Source organism: Pimephales promelas, chromosome 19 (assembly GCF_988280905.1).
Source record: "Pimephales promelas chromosome 19, fPimPro1.hap1.1, whole genome shotgun sequence".
Taxonomy (NCBI): Eukaryota; Metazoa; Chordata; class Actinopteri; order Cypriniformes; family Leuciscidae; genus Pimephales; species Pimephales promelas.
Window position 1 is genome coordinate 7,224,080 of NC_142787.1, and position 22,037 is coordinate 7,246,116.

At 37.5% G+C, this 22,037-nt stretch overlaps 1 protein-coding gene across 1 annotated transcript; it reads right to left on the reverse strand.

The window, feature by feature from the left end:
• Nucleotides 1–12,078: 12,078 nt before the first annotated feature.
• brcc3 (BRCA1/BRCA2-containing complex, subunit 3) lies at nt 12,079–20,273 on the reverse strand. Its single transcript, XM_089123512.1, has 8 exons — nt 20,059–20,273; nt 19,828–19,948; nt 16,057–16,143; nt 15,629–15,717; nt 15,484–15,539; nt 15,032–15,163; nt 14,820–14,863; nt 12,079–12,761 (listed from the first exon to the last, which is right to left on the reverse strand). The coding sequence occupies exons 1-8, from the start codon at nt 20,161–20,163 to the stop codon at nt 12,613–12,615; spliced, it is 783 nt and encodes a 260-aa protein (XP_088979638.1). The 5' UTR covers nt 20,164–20,273; the 3' UTR covers nt 12,079–12,612.
• Between the last annotated feature and the right edge of the window lie 1,764 nt (nt 20,274–22,037).

The following is a 22,037-nucleotide window of genomic DNA, read 5'->3' on the forward strand; positions in this document are numbered from 1 at the left end:
GAACAAAATTCGGCATATTTCTTTCAATTAGAAAAATTTTGCATTTGATTATTAATGGTACGAAAACACATGACTAAGCAAATTGCAGATTACTGTTTGACCTTTTTTAGCATTCTTTACAATTTGGGGTTTAATGAAAATAATTCCTCTGTTTTTATAGATAGTCTTACTATTTCAAAAACTATAAATGAAGATCAAAAAGAACTGGTGAAAGTTCTATATCACAAAGTGATTATCATTAATAAATTGGCAGATGATACCACTTTTTTTTCTTTTTTCTTAAAGATGCAGGAGAAATACCTTTAGCCCTTAAGATTATTTATACATTTTCTAAAGCTTCAGGGCTTTATCTGAATATAAATAAGTGTAAATTAATCTTTCTTAAAAACAGTAATCTTATATAGGTATTAAGATTGAATCACATATTTAGGCATGAAGATTGTAAAGAATCTTAGAGGAATGATGTAAGCTTAATTTTTCACCAGTCATTGACAAAACAAAGAAAAAATGTAATCAGTGGTCACTGAGTGGTTACCCTTTCCTTGAGGGGTAGAGTATTGATCAGAAAGCCAGAGGGCATCTCGAGACTTAAATACAATATGCAGCGCTCTCCTTAGCAGTTAATGAGAATATTTGTACAGTAATTGATAAAATGCTGTTTAATTTCTCATGGAAAAATAAAACCCATTATATAAAGAAATCTGTGGTTATGAACTCAACTGAAAATGGAGGCCTGAACATCTTAGATTTTCCCATATCACACTTACAAAGTTACCTGGCTTAACCATTGCCTTAAAAAACAACGTCTATCTGGAATATTATAGGTCTTCCTCACTTTATCTTTTCACAAGTTGCTGCTCTTCTCCTTTTGCTTTGTGACTAGGCCTATAGTATTACCAAACTTCCTTTAAAATGATCTAATTTTCACAAACCGATGCTTCTTTCTTGGAATTTAATTTATAAACACAATTTCTCACCAAACAGGTGTTTTATCTGGAATAATAAGCTCATTCTGTATAAATCTAAATCTTTATTTCTTATGAATTGTTTATGTAATGATGTAGTTTTTGTTAGCCAACTGTATAACCATGAAGGACTTATGTTGATCTATACTGAATTTCTTTCTAAATATAATATTCCAGTTACTCCCGAAGACTGCTGTGGGTATGCTGTTCCCTCTGGACTAAAAATGCTTCTTAAAAATACCTGTCCAACTGCCATCTCCATACTCGGTGGATCCTGCTGAAATTGAAGTTGGCTGTGTCTGTTTCTCTCTTATTAAAATAATAACAGTTGTGTACGGGCTTTGTTTCAAAGGGATATTGTCTCCAGACCTTCTATTGTATCTTTTCAATAGAACTGCAAAGTGTGCCTCAATCTGTAAACATTTTCACATTTTATTTTTATTTCACATTCAACTTTTAAAGGGCACCTATTATGCCCCTTTTTACAAGATGTAATATTGGTCTTGGGTGTCCCCAGAATGTATTTGTGAAGTTTCAGCTCGAAATACCCCACAGTTAATTTATTATAACCATTTGAAAATGTCATTTTTGGGGCCTGTTTAAAATACGACCTTAAATGCAAATGAGCTACATATCCCCGCCCTGCCTTTGGACGAGGGTGTCACTTGCAGACCTATGGCAGTCAGTGATGCGCGGGTCAATGTATAAACAACCCGCAACCGACCGACGTTTTCAGCTACCCACCCGCAACTCGGACTGCAAAAAATAGTAAAAAAAATATTGTACCCGACCCGCTTCTTGGCCGCATTTTTTAAAAGTAGTAAATGCTCATCGGAGCGTTATTGGGCCATAGACGTGTAACAACACAGCATCGCAAGAAGACGTAGGCCTACACATAACAAGGCAAAGCCAGCACTTTGGTCATCATCCTTCATTATTTCAGCAAATGTCTCCCACATTTTTACTCTTTCTATTTGTGTATTTGCGGAGCTTCCACTCCCCAGTCTTCACCTTTTCTCTTGCCGCCTTCATCTCTCTGCAGACTGTAGCGATCATAGACATGGCCGGTTCGTGAACGAATCGTTTTTTTGAACCGGTTCTTTTTAGTGAACCGATCGAACCAGTACACTAACTCGAACTGAATCGTTCGAAACAGTTTGCGTCTTGTGTCAGTGCTGATCCACAAGTTACTAAAGTTACTCACTTTCAGACATGCCTGACAGTCGCCTACGAATCGAAATAAATCACTATCCTGAATTATATTTTACTCCAGTAACTCCAACAGTTCACTGAACCGAGACATGTTGGTGCCACTATTGAGAGAAGTAATGAGCACGAGCAGCTGATACTATGTATACCGAACGCACAGGGACAGCGGTTCTCGAATCATAGAACCGAGAACTGTTTAGACTGAGCTTGTGTGTTATCTTCGTGCCTGTTATTCAGCCAATAATGTGTAGGGCTGTATATTTCATCAAAATTGTGTCTAGTACTATATTAATACAAATGTTTAATTGGCATCTTTTTTCAAACGACCCGACCGACCGCGACGCGAATATCATTAAAAACATTTTTGGATGACCCGTAACTGCGGGTAACCGCGGGTGACCGCAGGCACCCGCTTATTTCGGATCAACCCACGCATCACTGATGGCAGACGGTCTTGCAGAAGTCAGAAGGGCTAAGTCTGGGGCTAAGAGAGTGAGAGACCCACAGTTTTGAATGTCATTCAGCCGTACATGTTTGAATCAGAATATGTAAACAGTCTCTGATCCGACCCAGATGACGAAGAGACTTCGGAAGAATAAACACAATTGAGAATGGACTACATCTCGGTATGGTTATTTGAATCATTTATGTACTTATAGAGTTGAAATCGTGTCCCCTTTGCATAGCTGTCAACCCTCCCGTTTTTTCCGGGTTTCTCACGTATTTTAGCTCTTTTCCCGCTGTCTTCCCGTTTGAGTATTTTCCCGTAAAATATACCGTATTTTTACTCTCTGATTGTGTGAGACGTACGGGCTCGGACAGATTCGGCTTGAAGTCGTTTATCCTCGGATGCGGTGCCGCGCGCGCTGGCCGGAGACACACTGGCTGCGTGGCGTGTCCGTTTTTATTGCACGCTGCCTGCGTGACACGCGTGCATGCTAGAAATAGAACTGACGCCTATTTTTCACGCGACAGGCAAGCGTGTTTCTTTGCCTGGAATTTCTTTGCGTTTCCAGGCAAAAAAATAAATAAAAAACAGGAAACGATGTTTAGGCTAGCTGAATGTAATTTTGTAGGCTACTCGAATACATATTAATACATTACATTTTGATGTTTGAAAGTCTAGGTTTTTACATAAATTCAGATATCAATGTAATTTAAACAAATAATAATTATTATAAATAGATTTTCAAATATATGAATAAAATATATTTTCTTTTTTTCCATTTGTTTCTTAAGCTCTTAACAATGTGATTACATGAAGAAGAAAAAAAAACTTGAAAAAAAAACGTTCTGGGCCTATAGGAGGATATAAAGATAGTGTATCTTCTGAGTGATGGTCCACCATCAGGCTAAATAGGCTCTTTAAAGCTACACAAAATGTGTAAATGTAATTAAAATAAACAGACAGCCCACTTCCCTATTTTGAGGATTTTGGAAGATGTGTGATAGGCTAAATGTTGAAATTGTTGTCCAAATGCTAGAGCAACACACGCTAATCCAAATGTAGATTTTTTTCCCTTTAAATTACACTGTCTCTTTCTCTCTCACACATAGGCTAGTTATGAACACCTTAGACTTTTAAGGATTGTGTTTTATTTTTAAAGTTTGTGGGTGAGAATCGTGCAACAAAAAAAATCCCTTTTTGGGGATGGATTCCGGGAAAACTCCCTTATTTTCAATGTTCAATGTTGACAGCTATGCCTTTGCAATTATGGATGTGCAACACACACACAGACACCCACTAACACTAACATTGGCGCAATTTTTTTAAACTACATACACATACTGTGATAAAGTTTGCTACGTACAATGCGAGGGACCTGTTGCGTCATACAGGTGCTTCTGTGGCAAATGTGAGACGATGGCTAACTTCAGGGGCGGCTCGCCCATAGAGGGCGCTGGGGCGCCGCCCTCCCTCCGACCTGTCTGTCTGTTTTTTTAATATATATTATAATTTATCATTTTGAAAAATAATCTGTGTTAATTATATGCTAATAATGGTTTTACTTTGAAAAGTGTTTTGAACTCACCAGAATGATATTTGCATTCACTTTCCTTTTTACTTTTATCATGTTGGTGTAGTAGTATAGCCAATAGGCTGTCTTCTCAGGGCGCCAGTTCGCTCAGCCCCACAGTGCTGGAATTTAAGCCAATGGTTCCCCGGTTGCTATGCAAAAAAGTTTATATTTCGCCAATCAGCGCCGTCAAATTTTATGGTTTGGGGGCGCTGAAAATATCGCCCACAGTATCGGATTAGGGGAGTGCACCGTGCACGCGCACCACGGGATATTTTTTTACCTCAGATGAGAGAAGAATGGCAGCGCCAGTGACGTCGAGTGGAAATAATGTAAAGTTAGTCGCTCTGTCACTCACTCACTCACTCACACACACATAAACACTGTTTCACACACATTTGATATTAAAATAGTTATAGGAATATTAATACCTGTGTGTTTGCTTTGTTTTTGATGTTTTTAAGTTCTGAGCTAGATTACTGTGTTTCATACTAGTTAAAATCAACTTTCTTCTCATACTTGGGTGTTACAATCAAGAATGTTGTCCCACCCTCTCTTTCAGAGCCTTTTCTCTCTCTCTTTCTCTAGTATCAACACATTGTTATCCATTATCCAATTGTCAATTTGTCAAAAATATGTAGTCTACAGCTGGGGATTGATTAAACTAGATTGTTGTATTACCTATTTTTTTTTTTGTATTACCTATATTATAATTTATCAATATTATGCGTTTGCACTTTTTCTGTCAGCACACAGAGCATAATAAACATGCAACTTGTTCATTATCATTAACTGTCAAACTGTTATTATTATTATTGTATTATTTGACCATTGGTATTGACTGGTTTAAGTTATTTTATTGGTATAGGTAAGGGCATGGCCTAAGGCCTAAAATGCACCAGAATGCAGGAAATCACATCTACTAAATTCAAAATTTTCTGGGGGGGAACCCCCAGACCCCCCTCTTATTCAGCCCCCCCTACAATAATTTTCACCAGCCGCCACTGGCTAACTTACAGAACAAGAACATATGCAGTTTTTAATTTCAATATCTTTAAAAATATATATATTTATAAAGTGTGGTTACACACTATACAAACAAGGTTTAAATTATATACACAGACATCCCGACGACAACAACAACTTTATACGCATTTGTTGTTGAATTGGCTGCATCGACTGAAATGACTATTTGCTCAAAAATCATAAAATACACTTACTGTTACTGGAGGTGACGGTGGATCGCAAACAGTAAACGACGGTCCACACTTGCGGATTAACTTTGAAGCAAGACCTGCTTTGAATTGACCCTCATTCACAAAACAGTCAGTCAGAAAATGATTAGCTCAAACATAAACTTATTTACGAAGGAAAGGCGCCACTTAAACTTCCAAAATACAATAGAGTGCCGAAGTTACTTACGACGTCACTCTGTAGGTCAAAACGCGGAAGTGAGTTAGCATTTTAGCACTACGGTTCCCTCGCTCTAAAGCCTATGGGATTTTTGAATGGGTTTTTGCTAAATCGCCTGAAATAAGGTCTGTGGTGAACAAAGCCTCTAAATATTTTCACGTTTTGATCTATGACATAGAACACACAGTTATAACCTGCTTGTGGTTTTTTAAACTTTATTGTGTCTGATTTGTATTTTTTAAAATCTTTATATAGGCTTCAAAATGTATACATTTTGGATTAACTTGTAAAGATTATCTTGCTAGACAAAACGTGTAAGGGTCACAACTCTTTGTTGAACACAGATCTTATTTTTTGCGATTTTCCAAAAGTCTATGGGGAAAATGCATTGCTTTTCGACTGAGAGAACCCATGCGCCGCTAGCTTCCGAGTTGTCCTACAAAGTGACGTCATCACTTCGGCACTCTATAGACGAATCCGACGAGCGTTCTTGTGTAGGCTGCCATCTTGTGGCGACGCCATTACTGAGCTGTTACACAGGCATATAGACATATGCACCGGTATGTAAACAAACCTCGGTGATAACGCGAACTCACCCTCGATGACAGCTACAGCCAGGCAGAATGACTTGTTGGTTTGATCTGTGACTGCAGTGGCCTCCAGTCACAGATGAAGGTACAAACCATCTTACAGATTAACGTTATTTATGAAAATAGCTTGGCAGGCTAGCTAGGCTAACGTTTGCTAACGAGGAAACTATAAAAAGATCTGTCCATTTGGCAACAATAAATAAATAAATTAATGAAATCAAATAAACAAATTCATGTTTTTCATTTGTGTCCATTATTTATCTCATTTTCACATTGCAACAGGCAATGTGAAAATGCCTGTTTCTAGCTGTAACGTAAGGTAACGTTACAGCTAGAAAGTATACATAATATCGACCAATTAGTGTTTTTAAACCATGGAAAGAGGTCAGTATAACAGCAGGAAAACAATTATGTCACATAATGTTACATTTAGCTCAGGAAAGCCATTTAATGACCATAGCATGTTAATTGAATAGAAAAAATAACAAGAGAGGAGATTTTGCTGATCACTATATCACATATTTATTATATTTTTTTTACTTATGTCATTAAATAATTGTTATTATACGCGAATGTCCACGTCTTGTACTCGCCCAGGAAATCTGTAAACCGTACGGCACCAGACAGGGGCAGTCGACCCGGGGTATTCACAGTGTTTTCTCTTCAAAATTGAAATTTTACTGCCACCATTAAAACAATTTATAACGGAAACTGTTTACCCACTCGACATTATACAAGGGATAACGTTGTAACGTTAGTGACAGTCGTAAATCGCGGGCTGTTTATTCCAGTGGACGCAAGTTGCAACTAAAACAATAGGAGGCAATGGCGCAACGCTACCCAGCAACAGCTCAGTAATGGCGCCCCGCTTACTTCCGGTAGTTTCGCCGGATTCGTCTATACATCCACTGTGTTTTCAGTGGCTCTGATGTCCGAAATAAGTGATAACTACTATGCATGTCATTATTACATCCCATCCAACTACTATGTATGTCATTATTACATCCCATCCCACAACAGAACACTTATGTTTCCAAGAGACATTATCGGCTGTTGTTGAAACAATGGAGGATGGTGTACAGATCACCGAGGGCGGGGTCTATGCCACAACCACACTGTCAATCAAACGCTCAATTCTATTTGACGAAAGCGCTGAATCTTAGAACAGCTCGTTCTGAGACAGTGCATATGATTTATTGAGATTGTAAAAAAAAAACACTGGGTGGATTTTTATCATTCTAGGGTGGTTTTGCTCACACACTGCCAATACACATTTATGTTCAAACACCATGTAAAAGTGAATTTTCCATAATAGGTGCCCTTTAAGATTGTCACTATTCCTCTATATGTCTTTTTTATGTTTGTTTATTTGGTCTACTCATTGTACCCCCCTGACTGTAGTTGTAATTCTTAAAAAGCAATACAAAATTTTAAAGTAAAGTAATAAAAGACAAAGTATGGTGTGAGTAAGCAGAGGCGGGGCTAATTTGCATATTCATGGTTCCGCAAGTACTAATTGAACCAAAAGTTACACTCAAGCTTTTTTAAGGCATTTTTTCTTTTTTAAATATGTCATTTTGGTGATCAAGATACAATTATTTTTTACATTTCAGTGAGTTGAAACTTATGTTGTTACGTTGCACATTGTAGTAAACTAGATTGATATTAAAATATATAAATAAAAACTAGATTACTTGTGTTGCAAAATGGCATGCAATTCATTTAAAAATATATTTTCTTGGAGAAAATGCTGTATTACTGTTACTAAAAATAATCTGATAGTCTGATTATGCTATGTTAACCACTTGACAAAATAAAATTGTCTCTGAGGCATGGTACTCGTTAGCCTGGATGCCAGCCCGAACTCCGCCCACAATATTTTTTGGTCGGGAAGTTCGGTCTGGACTCGATCCATTGAGGAGTAATGGGCTCTATGCACGGCGGTATTTCCGGTGAAGATGTAAGGATGCTCGATAATTTCCGCCGATCGTAGAGTCCAATGCAATACCGAGAATTTATATTGAATTTTATACTCCATGGTTATACTAAAGAAACGTTAGTCACAAAAACAGATAAAACAGACACCCCTCGTTGTGTTTATGCTTATTTTTCAAATTATATTAAATAAACATAACTATATATAAAATTACATCTAAACGTATGTACGTTTCCTTTCAAAGACGGGAGGACAGTAAATTTTGAAGACTCTGCCATAATCCCGTTTTCCTCGGTTTTCCTCCGCTTTAATCTCCACAACCGAAAATGGACGAGCATCCTTGCGTCAAATGCGAAACTTATGCGTGCATATAGCCCATTATGATCAGGCAAAAAATGAACGGGCCAATCAAATTGCCAGGGCGGGCTTTATACGATGATGGACAGATGATCTGCAGGGACGTAATCATCACGTTATCAAAGAGCGCTTAACTGTCTTCCTTCAGAGATAACTGCAGCTGGAGAATTGAGATGTACAGATTCCGCTGTCGCATCTGTTGTGAAATAAATCGACAGCGCATTCATTTTAATAGACAAACAGAGAACTGCAATCAAGGCATTTGTCGATCGGAAAGATATTTTTGCCATCCTTCCTACATGATTCGGGAAAAGTGTAACTTATCAGCTGGCTCTGACGGTCGTTAAGAAGATGGGACGTAATGAAAAGCCTGTGGTCGTTGTGGTTTCTCCTTTGGTGGCACTCATGGAGAAGTAAGTAAAAGAAGTAACACTCGTTATTTAACTTCTAAAATAAATAAAGTAGGCTACGTTCTGTATTTGAAAACTGCGCTATGCAAAGGAGTTGACTTATGCGTTGCTCTGATTGGTTGTAGGTCTACCGACTATCCAATTTAGTGCAGAGGGGTTTTTTTTCCTGGTTCGGTTATGACACGCCTCATAATCAAAGCCCAATGAAGGAGTTTCAGACTTAAGGCCAATTTATACTTCTGCGTCGAGGGTACGCCATAGTGCACGGCGTTGGCTACGCACGTAGGCGACGCCGTTGTGAGCATTTATACTTCTGCGTTCAGGTCTTGGTTGCTCTGCAGTACTGCTCCGAAACGCTAGTTGGCGGCGGAGGGTTTTAATGTTCCACTGTGTTTAGATTCCTCACGGCTAGGTTAACGTTACTACAAGCAATATCGACTGAAAGAGAGCTGATCATGTTGGAGTTGGAGCTCATTGCGTCATCGCGACGTGTAGTTACATTTTTGAAGAGGTGCGCGTCAGGCGACGGCGAAAGGGTACGCGGTATGGGACGCGTCTGTGCGTATGCTACGGCGTAACTACACGTCGCGACGACGCGGACCGCAAGATCGGTGATTGGTCGGCTTGGTAGCATTGCATTTCCTCCTACGCATTTCCGCACGTACCTTCTCACACATTTCCACCACTGTCTATGATTTCCACACGTACCATCTCCTCCGACATCTTCTCTCGTTTCTGCCTTTCAGTTTTAGTAATTTCACTAAAGTGAACTGTTTTTCCACCTCAATAAGCTCCAACTCCAACATGATCAGCTCTCTTTCAATCGCTATTGCTTGTAGTAACCTAGCTGCGAGGAATCTAAACACAGTGGAACATTAAAACCCTCCGCCGCCAACTAGCGTTTCGGAGCAGTACTGCAGAGCAACCAAGACCTGAACGCAGAAGTATAAATGCTCACAACGGCGTCGCCTACGTGCGTAGCCAACGCCGTACACTACGGCGTACCCTCGACGCAGAAGTATAAATTGGCCTTTATATTCTCTCTTGAATATGAGTATGATGAAGTCAGGCTAGGTACTCGTGGTAAATCAAGAAAACAAGAGACTAACCATGTTGAGCTATATGACAATGTTTAGTTTTCTTTTGAAAGAGGTAACCACATTTGCTCAGATAAAACGTCTCGGTTACGGATGTAACCCTCGTTCCCTGAGTAGGGAACGGAGACGTTACGTCAGAAGTGACGGAGATTGCGAACCCCCCCCCCAATCTCCGTCACTTCTGACGTAACTCGAAGTGACTATAAAGGGAACAATGTTTTCACAGAGTTAAAAAGTTTAAAAGTCAACCCTTTTACAGCTGTCTGTGCGTCAATACGGGAAAGGAAAATGTAACAACATCCTATAATTAACGTATGCATCAGCTTTAAAAAAGAGTGAGACAGATTTCATTATTCTAGATTGAACATAAGCCAAACCACCAGCCTATTTTGTGATGTGGTGAGAGTTCTGTCCTGCCTATTTTGAAGGTGTTAATTAAACACTGTTTGCCTCTGGGACGTCATTGTCCACTACATTGGCCCCTCTGCCATAAATATATCAAAGGGCCCAAGGTCCCCTAGGCATCTCATCAAACAGAATGTCCTCCAAACACTTATAAATTCTACCCCCTTCACTTCACCCCCACACTCCACACACACCATTTCAGATTTATAGAGGCTTCAGGTTTACAGGCAACTTGTCTTCACACTAAATAAATGGCAGTGTTCTGCTAGGAGTGATAACCACTATGCTGATGCACAAGGAGGGGGAAGTGTCTTCACTTTCTCCATCAGTCTCAGAGCGCAGCCTTAATATTGCGTGCTTCCAGTCCCAGGATGAGTGCTTTTACAATTACACACATACATACATACACAAGTCATTCTATTGAAGTGTAAGGCCTTGCCATAATATAAAATGGTATGACTTTACGGTCCACTATACATAGCAATAAATACAGGACATTTATTCTAAATGAGCATTTGCTCTTGCAGATGTTAGACGATATGGCGGCCTGGTTCAGTGCCCGAGATTTCATTTCTCAAGGACAAAAATGATGTAAAAGTATGCTGAAGGTGTCTGAGAATGGCACTGGCCATTTCTATAAATCTCTGTAACTGTAAGAGCAATATCAGATTGCTTCAGACAGTTGCATCAAAACACAGCTCGCTTTCAAAGAATAAATAGTATTTCAAAAGTCATACGCTTATAGATCGAAGGCGCATTATTCCCTTTTTCCACTCAATTTTTCACTTTGAGAGAGAAAGAAACTGCACTCACAACTGCTTGGTAAATAAGCAGGTATTCCATGCATTATTGGGTGACTTGCTGCTTTTATATGACATAAATATTTAAGACACAAAATTGTATCATTATTCGTCATGTAAAAATATTTTTCTAGAATAATTTCGTTAAAAGTTCTCTAGTTCCTACGTGTGTATACTATGTTTTCCTCATAGCAACTCAATAAAATATATTTTACTGACCAGTCAACATCTAGAATCCTATCCATTTTGCAATATGGAATGGAATGTACTTTATGATTCTCTCATAGCAAGAACAATTGATAGACTGGTGTTTATTATAACTGCACACCTCAATATTGGTAATAGCATGAATGCCAAGTAAATTGTATGCATTGCTTTCACTCCGTCTGTCTGCTTGACCAGTTTCACAATCTAAAGAGATTAAAGAATGTGCAATAAAAACATGGACACAAGTGCCACCTAGTGACAAGAAATAAAACATGAATCCATTGGGTTTTCAGTTAGATTCATATTTTATCATACAAGGTGTTTTTTTTCTTCATAGTACGCTACTGATTTTATATTAAAACATTTAAGTAAGACTAGATAGCGCCTGTGTGATAAAGTTAAAGTGTGGTTTCAGGTCTTTCAAACTGTCAGCTTGAATGTTCATTTTAGTATTTCATCTGAAGTTCTTTAACACACCTTTTCTATTCATAGTCTAAGTGCCAGACTGTTCAACCAGACATACTTGACATTCACAGAAACATTCAGTCTAGACTGAAAATCTGCACGTAAATGATGAAAAATCCATGGTGTTATAGTTTTGATTTCCAAACCCACATACCAAACTGAATTTAGTTAAGAAAGAGTTGAAAAAAAGAAACATTCAGGTAATATAACAGATAAGCCACTGTATATTCAATGCAGGTATTTACATTGTCATTTCAAAATGATTTGCAGCTTCAGTGGAAATAGGTTCAGTGAAAAAATATCCATCTATATCACTCTTATAGAACAATTATGATTACCATCAAAATCAAAACATGAACCGCCAATGACCTTTTTAAGAACGTGCATTTTGTCATAGTTTGTTCAGTGCATACATACATCGACTAAAGATACCAGCTTGTAAAGCATTTGTGTGTCTGTACACATGACAGTAAGCCGAAGCTGATGGAGGAGTTAAAACATTACAAAAGAGTGTACAGAGTTGCAGACAGCATTAAGTTCAGCACATAATTCAAATATTTGTCTGGAAGCACTGAGAAAGTACTTGTTATAAACTGAGATCACAAAATGTGGAAGTACAGACTTGTCTTTGCTCTCACACTGATTTCCAAGACGGGCAGAAAAGCCAACGCTTTCAGAGGAAAAACAAAGGAATGAGAAAAAAAAGAATGGAGCTTTTAAGGATTTTCCCATCATTCTCCTTATAATGCAGCCAGTTCTCGTGTCAGTTGCTCCTTCTCTTTCTGGAGTTTGATGATGCTCTGTTTATTCTGTTCCAGTCGATCTTCCAGCCACTGCAGCAGCGGGCCGCTTATGGCCGACATCTGACTGCACAGGTTTTTAGTGAACACTGCAAACATACAAATTACAAAAGCACAACTCTTTCTCAAATTTATGAAAATAAGTAAGGTTAGTCCCACACCATACCCAAAAATACTTATAATTATGTTTTGTAATTAATAAATTGACAAATTATCTTGCATTAAAAAAGACTGATTTTCTATACCAGTGGTTCCCAAACTCTTGACAGTGGCGTACGCCCTGAGGCATCCTTCCGTGGACCCTTTCTCTATCCGCTAATGCCAAGTACACAATTAGCCATTTCAGCCCCAGACAGGCTTTGCGAAATCCCTGACAAATACACGAAATCGGAGGCAAATCGATGCTCGTTCACACGAGTGATAAACACGAGAGAATTGACAACACGCCACCTATGCCCATAAGATATGGCATCCTAAATATCTGGACATGTCTGGATTCAAAATCCTGCTGTGTGAAATGTGTTCCGATCGAAAATTACCGGCGATGACCCACAGCTCTCGGCGACCGTTGAAAAATGCAGCGCTCCCAGAGCTTCAGTATGAAAAAGATGCTCAGCGCCTCGTTACACATGGCGTTTTAAAAACGCGGCAGTCCTATTGAAAACAATTGGAAAAATGATTACATGTATTTAGAATGATTAAATGATTCCTTATTGGGACTTTAAAGAGAAAATGACTGTTCATATGGTGTGGAATATAGCTCTAAGGGAATGAAAAGATCCTGCAAAAATGTATATCTGAAAGTGCACCGTATATAAAGTTATTGTCTTTCAAAAGTGAGAGTCGACTCTGAGTCTATGAAATGAATTGTTTTTGAAACGAGTCATTAGCTGTTACATCATGACGTACAGAGGTCATTGGCCACGCCCAGTTACTGTGCGCACAGACGGAAGTGGAAACTTGAAGTCTACACATTCAAATACTTCATCATAGCATCATGTCGAGAAGACGCTGTGTTCTGCAATGCAAAGACAGTTCAGCCACTTTGTTTTCATTTACCAGGGACGAGCATGTGAAGAATCAGTGGTTAGAGTTCATATTTGCAACGATACCACAACAGTATAGCCTAATTGTGTTCTCATTTTAACCGTTCAAAAACATGAATGAATTCAAATGTGGATTCGCAAGCGGTTGTTCCTGAAGTAACTTACTTACCCAGTGTATATGGATCAGCTTCCTCCTATGAATCACAACCTGTAAGTATTATTAATAATTGTTGCTTTTATGGGTTTTGAACAGTTTTGTAGCGTCGGGCGCGAGGAGGGAAGGCGCAATAAGTATGTGTGTGCGTGTGTATGTATGTGTGTGTGTGTGTAAGTTAAGCTCAGCGCAGCTTCTAGGTCACCAATGTCAATTTTTTTTAAATATGTGAAATGTTTGTCGCTGTTATTGGAGTTGTCATAAAGAATAAAGCGTCTTGTAGTACTGCAGTGCTTTATTAATATGTTTATGCGTTATGCTAACAAACAATAACTGACTGGGTCTATCATCTGACCAATCACCGCCGATTATCTTTATAATGCGTGCTCACTTTTAAGGTGGGGCATAATTAAATGAATAGCTAAACCTCACATACTCCAGTTTGGGAACCACTGATATATGCAATGTGTTTGATCTTTCATTTATCTATATATTTAACAATCTACAGCTACTTCAGACTAAAAAGATTCTGTCACACATTATTTTGTGTCCAAAGACAGCATAAAAAATTAAGTGTCATAATGATGAAAAATCAGCTCTGATTTTATTTACCCAAAATAAAATAAAACCTATACTTAGCTAAAACTTTAACCCCCGGTTTCACAGACCAGGCTTAAGCCTATTTTGAGCTGTTTTAACTGAAAGAAACTTGCTCTGACAGATCTTAAAACATGTCAGTGCCATTGTTTTGTCTCAAGATGCACACCAGTAATGTTTTTTTTTCTTATACAAACTACTTTCATGTCCGAATTAAACTTAAACCAGGCCTAATCCTGGCTTAATCCAAGCCCTGTCTATGAAACCTAACAGTATTAAATTGCTGCTGTGAATTGAAAGCACTGCTAATTCCTTCATGAAATACAAAGTAGATTTTATATTTGCATTACCTGATCCATTATGTATCTTTGTGATTGGATCCAGATGAGTTAAACTGAAAAAAGGGAAATTGGGAGTAAAAATACTTAAGCAACAATTTACTATGTACAATAACCTATTATATATAAATATAGCTACAAGGAAATATATCCATGATTTTTTTTATAAATGAATCTAAGTAATCTAGAACAAGGAAATGGATAACTCTGGTAATGGCCTATACCTGTGAATCCTTCTGTACGTATCCTGTTCTTCTTGACAGAGGATTCTGGGCAGTTCCACGGCAGACTCCAGACATACTTTTCCAATGGCTTCATGTGGGACTACATGGATTGGGATCTCAATCCGCTCATACCTAGTCGTAAGAGAGGAAAGTTATTTATTTATTTATGATCAAAAACGCAGCACAAAATACTTTTTCTTGCATAAGGCAATAGCCATGACTTGGCTTTACCATGTTTGTGAACCTGTTAGCAATTATTCAAACATTTAGAGTTATATTAATACAAGCAACTAGTCAGGTGTGGACTAGTTTTGATTTATAGAAACTTAAGCTAACAATGTGAAGGTTTATGTTTTAATTCCTTAACCTAGTTTAAAATATGCATGATGCATATGTAAAACATATTATTAATTCAGAAATGCATTTTTTTAAATAAAAAGCAGTTTATTTACTCTGAGCCTTTCTGGGCCTGTACTGATTGGAAACAGGTGTACAGAACTCTACCGGTCTGCAAGAGAAAAAGAGCAGTCAAGGTAAAAAAAAGAAAGACAAAAAAGAAGAATTTTATTGTTTCCTGTGGAGGTATGGTTTGCTTACCTTTGTGTTTTTATCTTCTATAAAGCATGAGAAGATGAGTCCAACGAAACCCTGATCCATCATCTGATACATTGCTTGAGTCCTAACATCTGTAATAATGCAAAGATCAAGTAAAATTAAAATAAATAAAGGGAATATACTAATGCATAATTACATTTACATTTATTCATTTAGCTGACGCTTTTATCCAAAGCGACTTACAATTTCTATATGTCAGAGGTCGCATGCCTCTGGAGCAACTAGGGGTTAAGTGTCTTGCTCAGGGACACATTGGTGTCTCACAATGGATTCGAACCCGGGTCTCTCACACCAAAGGCATGTGCCTTATCCACTGCGCCATCATCACCCAATTACATGCATTAATAAATAAAAACATTGTATACTTAAAAAAAAAACCACACAAAATATATATAAAAGCTGATACTAACCAACATGTGATGGCCACACAGTGATGTGTGGATGAGAGTGGTACCAGCCCACAACCCTCATGGGACGTCCTGTCATCTCAGCCAACCTGTGCTTCATTTTAAGGAAATATGCTTGAACAGTATCTGGTCAGGAGGTTTACACTTTGTTATAAATTTCATTGAGAAGTTATGTTTTAAACAGTCTCAGACATTTTAAACCCACGCTATTAAAATATATAACTATGGAATGTGAATTAACTAATAACTGGTTTAACTATCTTATATTATAGTAATGTTTGTCAGTAACTCATTAACTAAAGCTATAGAGTGGTGCAGGGATGACGTCTGAACCTGGAAGACTAATTCACCACTGGTTCCTTCCAAATTTTGCTAAACGGTTTTATAATGGTTTTTCAATTTATGTCTAAAATAAAGCTTGTGGTAAATATAACTTGACGATACTTAGACGTTTTGTTCTATAATCTAAATTGCACACACTCACACCCCAAAAATCTAAAAAATTATTAGAAACAAATGTTTTCAAAAATAAACACAACTGCTTCAAAATGTATGTTTTCAGTATGGTTGTGTTATTTACATTGTAGAACAAACAATCAAAGTATAGACAAGTTATGACACAGGCTTTATTTTACTAAATTGAAAATATTTAGGTATTTAAATAAATTGAAAACCAGTGCATTCTGACACTTTATGACACAGACACTACATTAGAGACTGTGTGTAGCAATGGAGGTAGAAGTTAAAACTAACTCTATACAGTTAAAAACACTTTAGAATGGTGAACGCTTGCTGTTATGAACTGTCACAGCCGCCATCACGACGTGCGTGGAAAGCACTGAAGCAAACGCAATGAAAATATACAACTTAACCAAAATATGGCTTTATAATTTGGCTTTATAATTTGCATTTATATATTTTTTATCTAGAACACATATTTCTGTGTTTTTTATCTGAACTGTTTTAATGTGCAAGTGCTCGCACCATAAATAATTTATGAAAACACGTCGTGGTTCGTTGCGATCACTCTCCATGTTTGTACAGTAGCGCCCCTTTGTACTTTCGAATATTAGGCCATTTATTCTAAGTTAGTGCAACCAGGTTTTTTTGTTAGTACAATGTTTGTATTGCAGAATACAAAAATTAAAGTATTAACATAAATAAGTATTATCGTACATTTTTCTATCGTGATTTGTATTTGTTATTGTACGCCCCTAAGTGTATCCAAAAACATGGCAGCGACTACCTAGAACGCAATGTGCGTTCTAGGAAGTCTATGTAGTTAACCCTATAGAAAATCCTTGAAGGAACCGGCGGCGAATTAGTCTTCCGTGTTTTGACGTCATCCATGCACCACTCTATTGTGACTGTCAAGGCTGATTCACACCAGGAACGATAACTATAACGATAACTAGCGTTTACACCAGCATACAGTTAGTTCTGTCATCGGCCGCATTAAATGCTCAAGCTCTTTACAGTTTGGAGGATTTTGCTGTCATTGGTTTTATTATTCATCAGCTCGAATGAATCATTCTGAAAGTGATTCCAACGATATCGTTTCTCTGTGCCGTTATCTTTATAGTTGTGGTGGTATTGATTTTTAGAACTATTTCTTTATTGTTTATATTTATAGTTATCCTAATTTGTGTGCACAGGCCTTCACTCAGTACAGTATACAGACATCTCCTTGAAAAAAGTTTTTATTATATATATATATATATATACATACACAGGGGTTAAAGTGGGCCGGAACGGTCCGGTACTGCATTCCGGCACCTCAGATAAATTAATAAATAAATAGATTCATTCATCTCAATCTCGCTTCTCCCGATATGGACCAAGTTCCCTTCCTCCCCGCTGAACGCGAGCGATTACAAATGCTTGAAATGACTTCTCTCACCTTTTTAATCAACCCACGAATATTAATACATTTTAGTTGTCTGAACTTGTTTTTGTCATTGTTATTGCTATCTTTACTGTTACTGTTATTATTGCTATTTTCATTTGTACTTTTTCATTGTTGTAATTGCTATTGTTGCTGTCTTTTGCTTTCATCATTGCGATCACCACTGCCATCATCATTATCATTTATTATTAATATTAATATTATTATTATTACTATTAGAATCATCAATATTAGCGTTGTCAATGCTGTATTGGAATTAAGTGTCACTATCATCACTACTGCAATAATTTCCCCCTTATCTTTTCATGAGGTTTTTAATGCACCACAACATAGAATAGGGAAGAAAAAAAAGGAAATATGTATATATGGAAAACCTCACAAACACCAGGGCAGGCAAGACAGGCGAGAAGTGGTTTCAGCGGGACAGCATCACTGTCCCAAGTTGAGAAAGCCTCGCACTGTACTCCCTCTTTTAATGCACTTTAGACATTGCACATAACACACATACAAAAAAAAAAACAATTAGGAGAAGATAGGGACTGAAGAGATGTGGGGGAAGGTTATCATTAATTTTCTTATTATTATCTTATTATATCACCTTTTATTTTATACAGGGTTGACAATGGCAATTGGTACATAGGAGAAAGGATAAAAATCGACTAATACAATATTGGCAATATGGTGGTAGTAGGGAGTGGGGGTGGTGATGGTAATGACAATGGTAAGAAATAATAAATGGTTACTTTGTTTACGCATACACACACATACCCACACTCACACCCACTCACATACACACTTAGATCAAACACTTAAATCACTCCGTCACTTACTACTGCACTATGTTTGTTTGTATTTTATGTCTGACTGTTTAATAAAAAAAAATAAAAAAAAATGCTTGAAATGCACTCATGGTGGTTGAGCACGGTAGTTTAGTTAGTTTTAGGTTCAAAATACTTCGCCTGACATATGTTTTCCCTTGCCACTTTTCTAAAGGGTCTTACAAAGAGATCAATAGCAGGTTTAGTTTTAACATTATGTAACCATTGTATATCGACATTAATTTTCGTTCAAAATCAAATTAAAGCTGCATATTTATAATTGAGAATGCTTTGATGCATTTGTACAGAGCATGATGAGGGAACGTCTGCCAATTCCACCAAACTGCGTTAAACATAGCCTATTATTCGGATTATTTAAAATTACGTTTCAAATTCCAAAGTTTGTAGAAGTTGGCAATACTGACCTGGTAGCCTTAAGTAAATTAACTTGTTTAAGATAATGATTCATTAAACATATAATTATCAGTTAAGCCTATTTACTTCACTGACACAGATGAAAATGAAAGGCTATCAGTCAAAGTTCAGGGGGTTAGGAGTTTAGGAGGGGAAGAAATATGGCAGGATAAGGAGACTGAGAAAAAGAAAGATGTAGATGAGGAGAGAGCAGGTATTGACAACATAATCTAATGCCCACTGACATGGTTTTAAAGCTATTTATTATCCATTTTTTGGGCCTTCAAAAGTCTTAAATTGCACATAATTTAGTCAGAGAAATCAAAATTTACTTGGGGGAGCCCCCGGAACCCCCTGACTACGTCTGTGTGTGGGGCTGTGGATGGTAATGTGGGCTGGCGTGGCTTCAGTGCCAGGGCTCAATTTTTGTCCCATGTTAAGCAATTTTAACATAGTATTGTCATTATATCAGTGTAGATGGGCCAAAATAAAACCATTAAAATGTCAAGTAAGCTCCTTGGAGTGATAGACTCATTTACAAAGATAAAAAATAGCCCTATATATCCAACAAAAAAATCTCCTTACACAGATATATAAGTATATAATTATAAAGTATATATCGTTTGTGAAAGGATATCTCCGCTTCAGTGGATGCTGCTGAAAGCTGCTCTGGGGAAATCTCCACTCTGTCTTTCCTCTTGTCTGATCGACGCAGAATGATGACAGAATGAATGTGCACAATGCGGTTTGTGTCCACCTGATGGAGATAAGTCGTTTACACAGTTAGTCTGCAACGTTTCATAAACACACCTGCAATTCAATCACATTTATTCAAAACAATACATGACAGACGTCAGATATTCAAACCTCGCCAATGCAGAGCCCCATTACTTCCTCCTTCTCCGTACTCAGAGCATGATTCATACATACCAGAAATGCATCTGACTCTAAATGTACCGCGTTTACTGCCATGATAAATATTACAACCTAATTGTTAATCGTTTGGTCTGATTTATTTGTTTGTTTATCACTGTCCAACACTTCCACATCCGTATAGCGCATGCGCTCCATTCAACTCCTCCTCCTCCTCCTCCTCCTTCTTCTTCTTCTCTTTCTATGGCGGTTGGCAACCAGCTTTTTGGTGCATTACCGCCACCATCTGGACTGGAGTGTGGATCAATGGGTCAAACTCATACTCTGCAACCTGGTCTGACTACACTTTTTAATTTTTTTTTATTAACCCAATTTTTCTTTAAAAAAGAAAACAAAAAATAAAAACAAATTTCACCAGACCCTCTTTGCGTTATTTCCTGTAAGTTTAGGGTAATCCCATTCTCACCTAATTGTGATATCAATTTTTGCCTAGCTTGATGGTATTTAGGACAATTCATAATTACATGTTCTACTGTCTCTTGACTATTGCAGTAATCACATTTTCCATCAACATGCTTATTCATTAAATAATGTTCTATTTAACCCTGTATGTCCTAAGCTCATTCTAGACACCACCTCTTCTTCCTTTATTGTTCATTATTGATACAGTCAAGAATCATAATCGCATGAGGTATAGCATATTGTTTCTTCAACATGACATTATTCGCACCCATTTGGATGTTTCCCTATCATTCAACTCCTTATTTTTGTAAAATGCAATAAAATCAAGAATTTGTTCATTCTCTTTAACTGACAAAAGTAGCCTACACAGAAAAGTGTAGTTTGTAAACATAAACAAATTTTGATGGAGGCATGTTTACCACTGTGTCCCATCACCTTTCCTTTTAATTTAATTTTTTGAAATGTTTGGGAATTATATTAGAAATATAAATTGTTGAAGATTCCTGTTACGTACTCGTACGTATTTAAGTGTTGCAATATGGATGTGGGTGTGTTGTTGTTGTAGTGTGTGTTTCAGGTGTCCGTTGGATCAATCTGCTGTCAATCTCCATTCTGACGGTGACGTTTTGGTCCGCCTCCTCCAATCACATCTCACCACGGCAGTTAAAGACCGCGCTCACTCCAATGTTGACCAGCTGTTTGCTCACTTTTGTTTGTTCGCTTGTTTGATTTACTTTCAATGAGTTTTTTTGTGTGTGTGTGTGTGTGTGTGTGTGTGTGTGTGTGTGTGTGTGTGTGTGTGTGCGTGCGTGCGTGCGTGCGTGCGTGCGTGCGTGCGTGCGTGCGTGCGTGCGTGCGTGCGTGTTTTTTTTTTTTTTTTTTTTTGTTTTTTTTTTTTGCAAGTTTATTACAAACTCTCGTGGAGACAACATCAAAAAAACAGACCAGGCATCAACAATATGCAGATTGACAATGAAAAATAAATAAATAAAATAAATTAAAAGTAATACATAAAACAAGGCATAGTTTTCAAATAAATAATGTGTTACAGGATCAAAAACTTTTCAGCAGCATAACATACATCTTCTACAGTTTGTTTAGATTTCTTTACAAGGTTCAAGGAGGATAAAAACATAGAAAATTCATTTTTAAAACAGTTTACATTTGGCAACTGTTTTTTCCATTTATTTTTGTGAATGTGGTATTTACCCATAATGATGATAAGGTTAATCAAAATTGAAAGGTCCCTTGTTATTTTGGAATTATAAATTAGAATATCTTCGATGGTAAATTGTTCAAGTTCACTAATTTTATTTTTCAACCAGCTGTGGACATCTTGCCAGAACTTCCTGCTAACTGAGCAAAGGAAGAATAAATGTTCTGTTTGTTCTGGGTGTTCATGACAAAAATCGCAAGGGTCAACTTCAAAACCAAATCTACCCCTCAGTGTCTCCGCAGATGGATAGTAGTTGTTAAGAATTTTAAATTGCATTTCTTTTACTTTGGGTGCA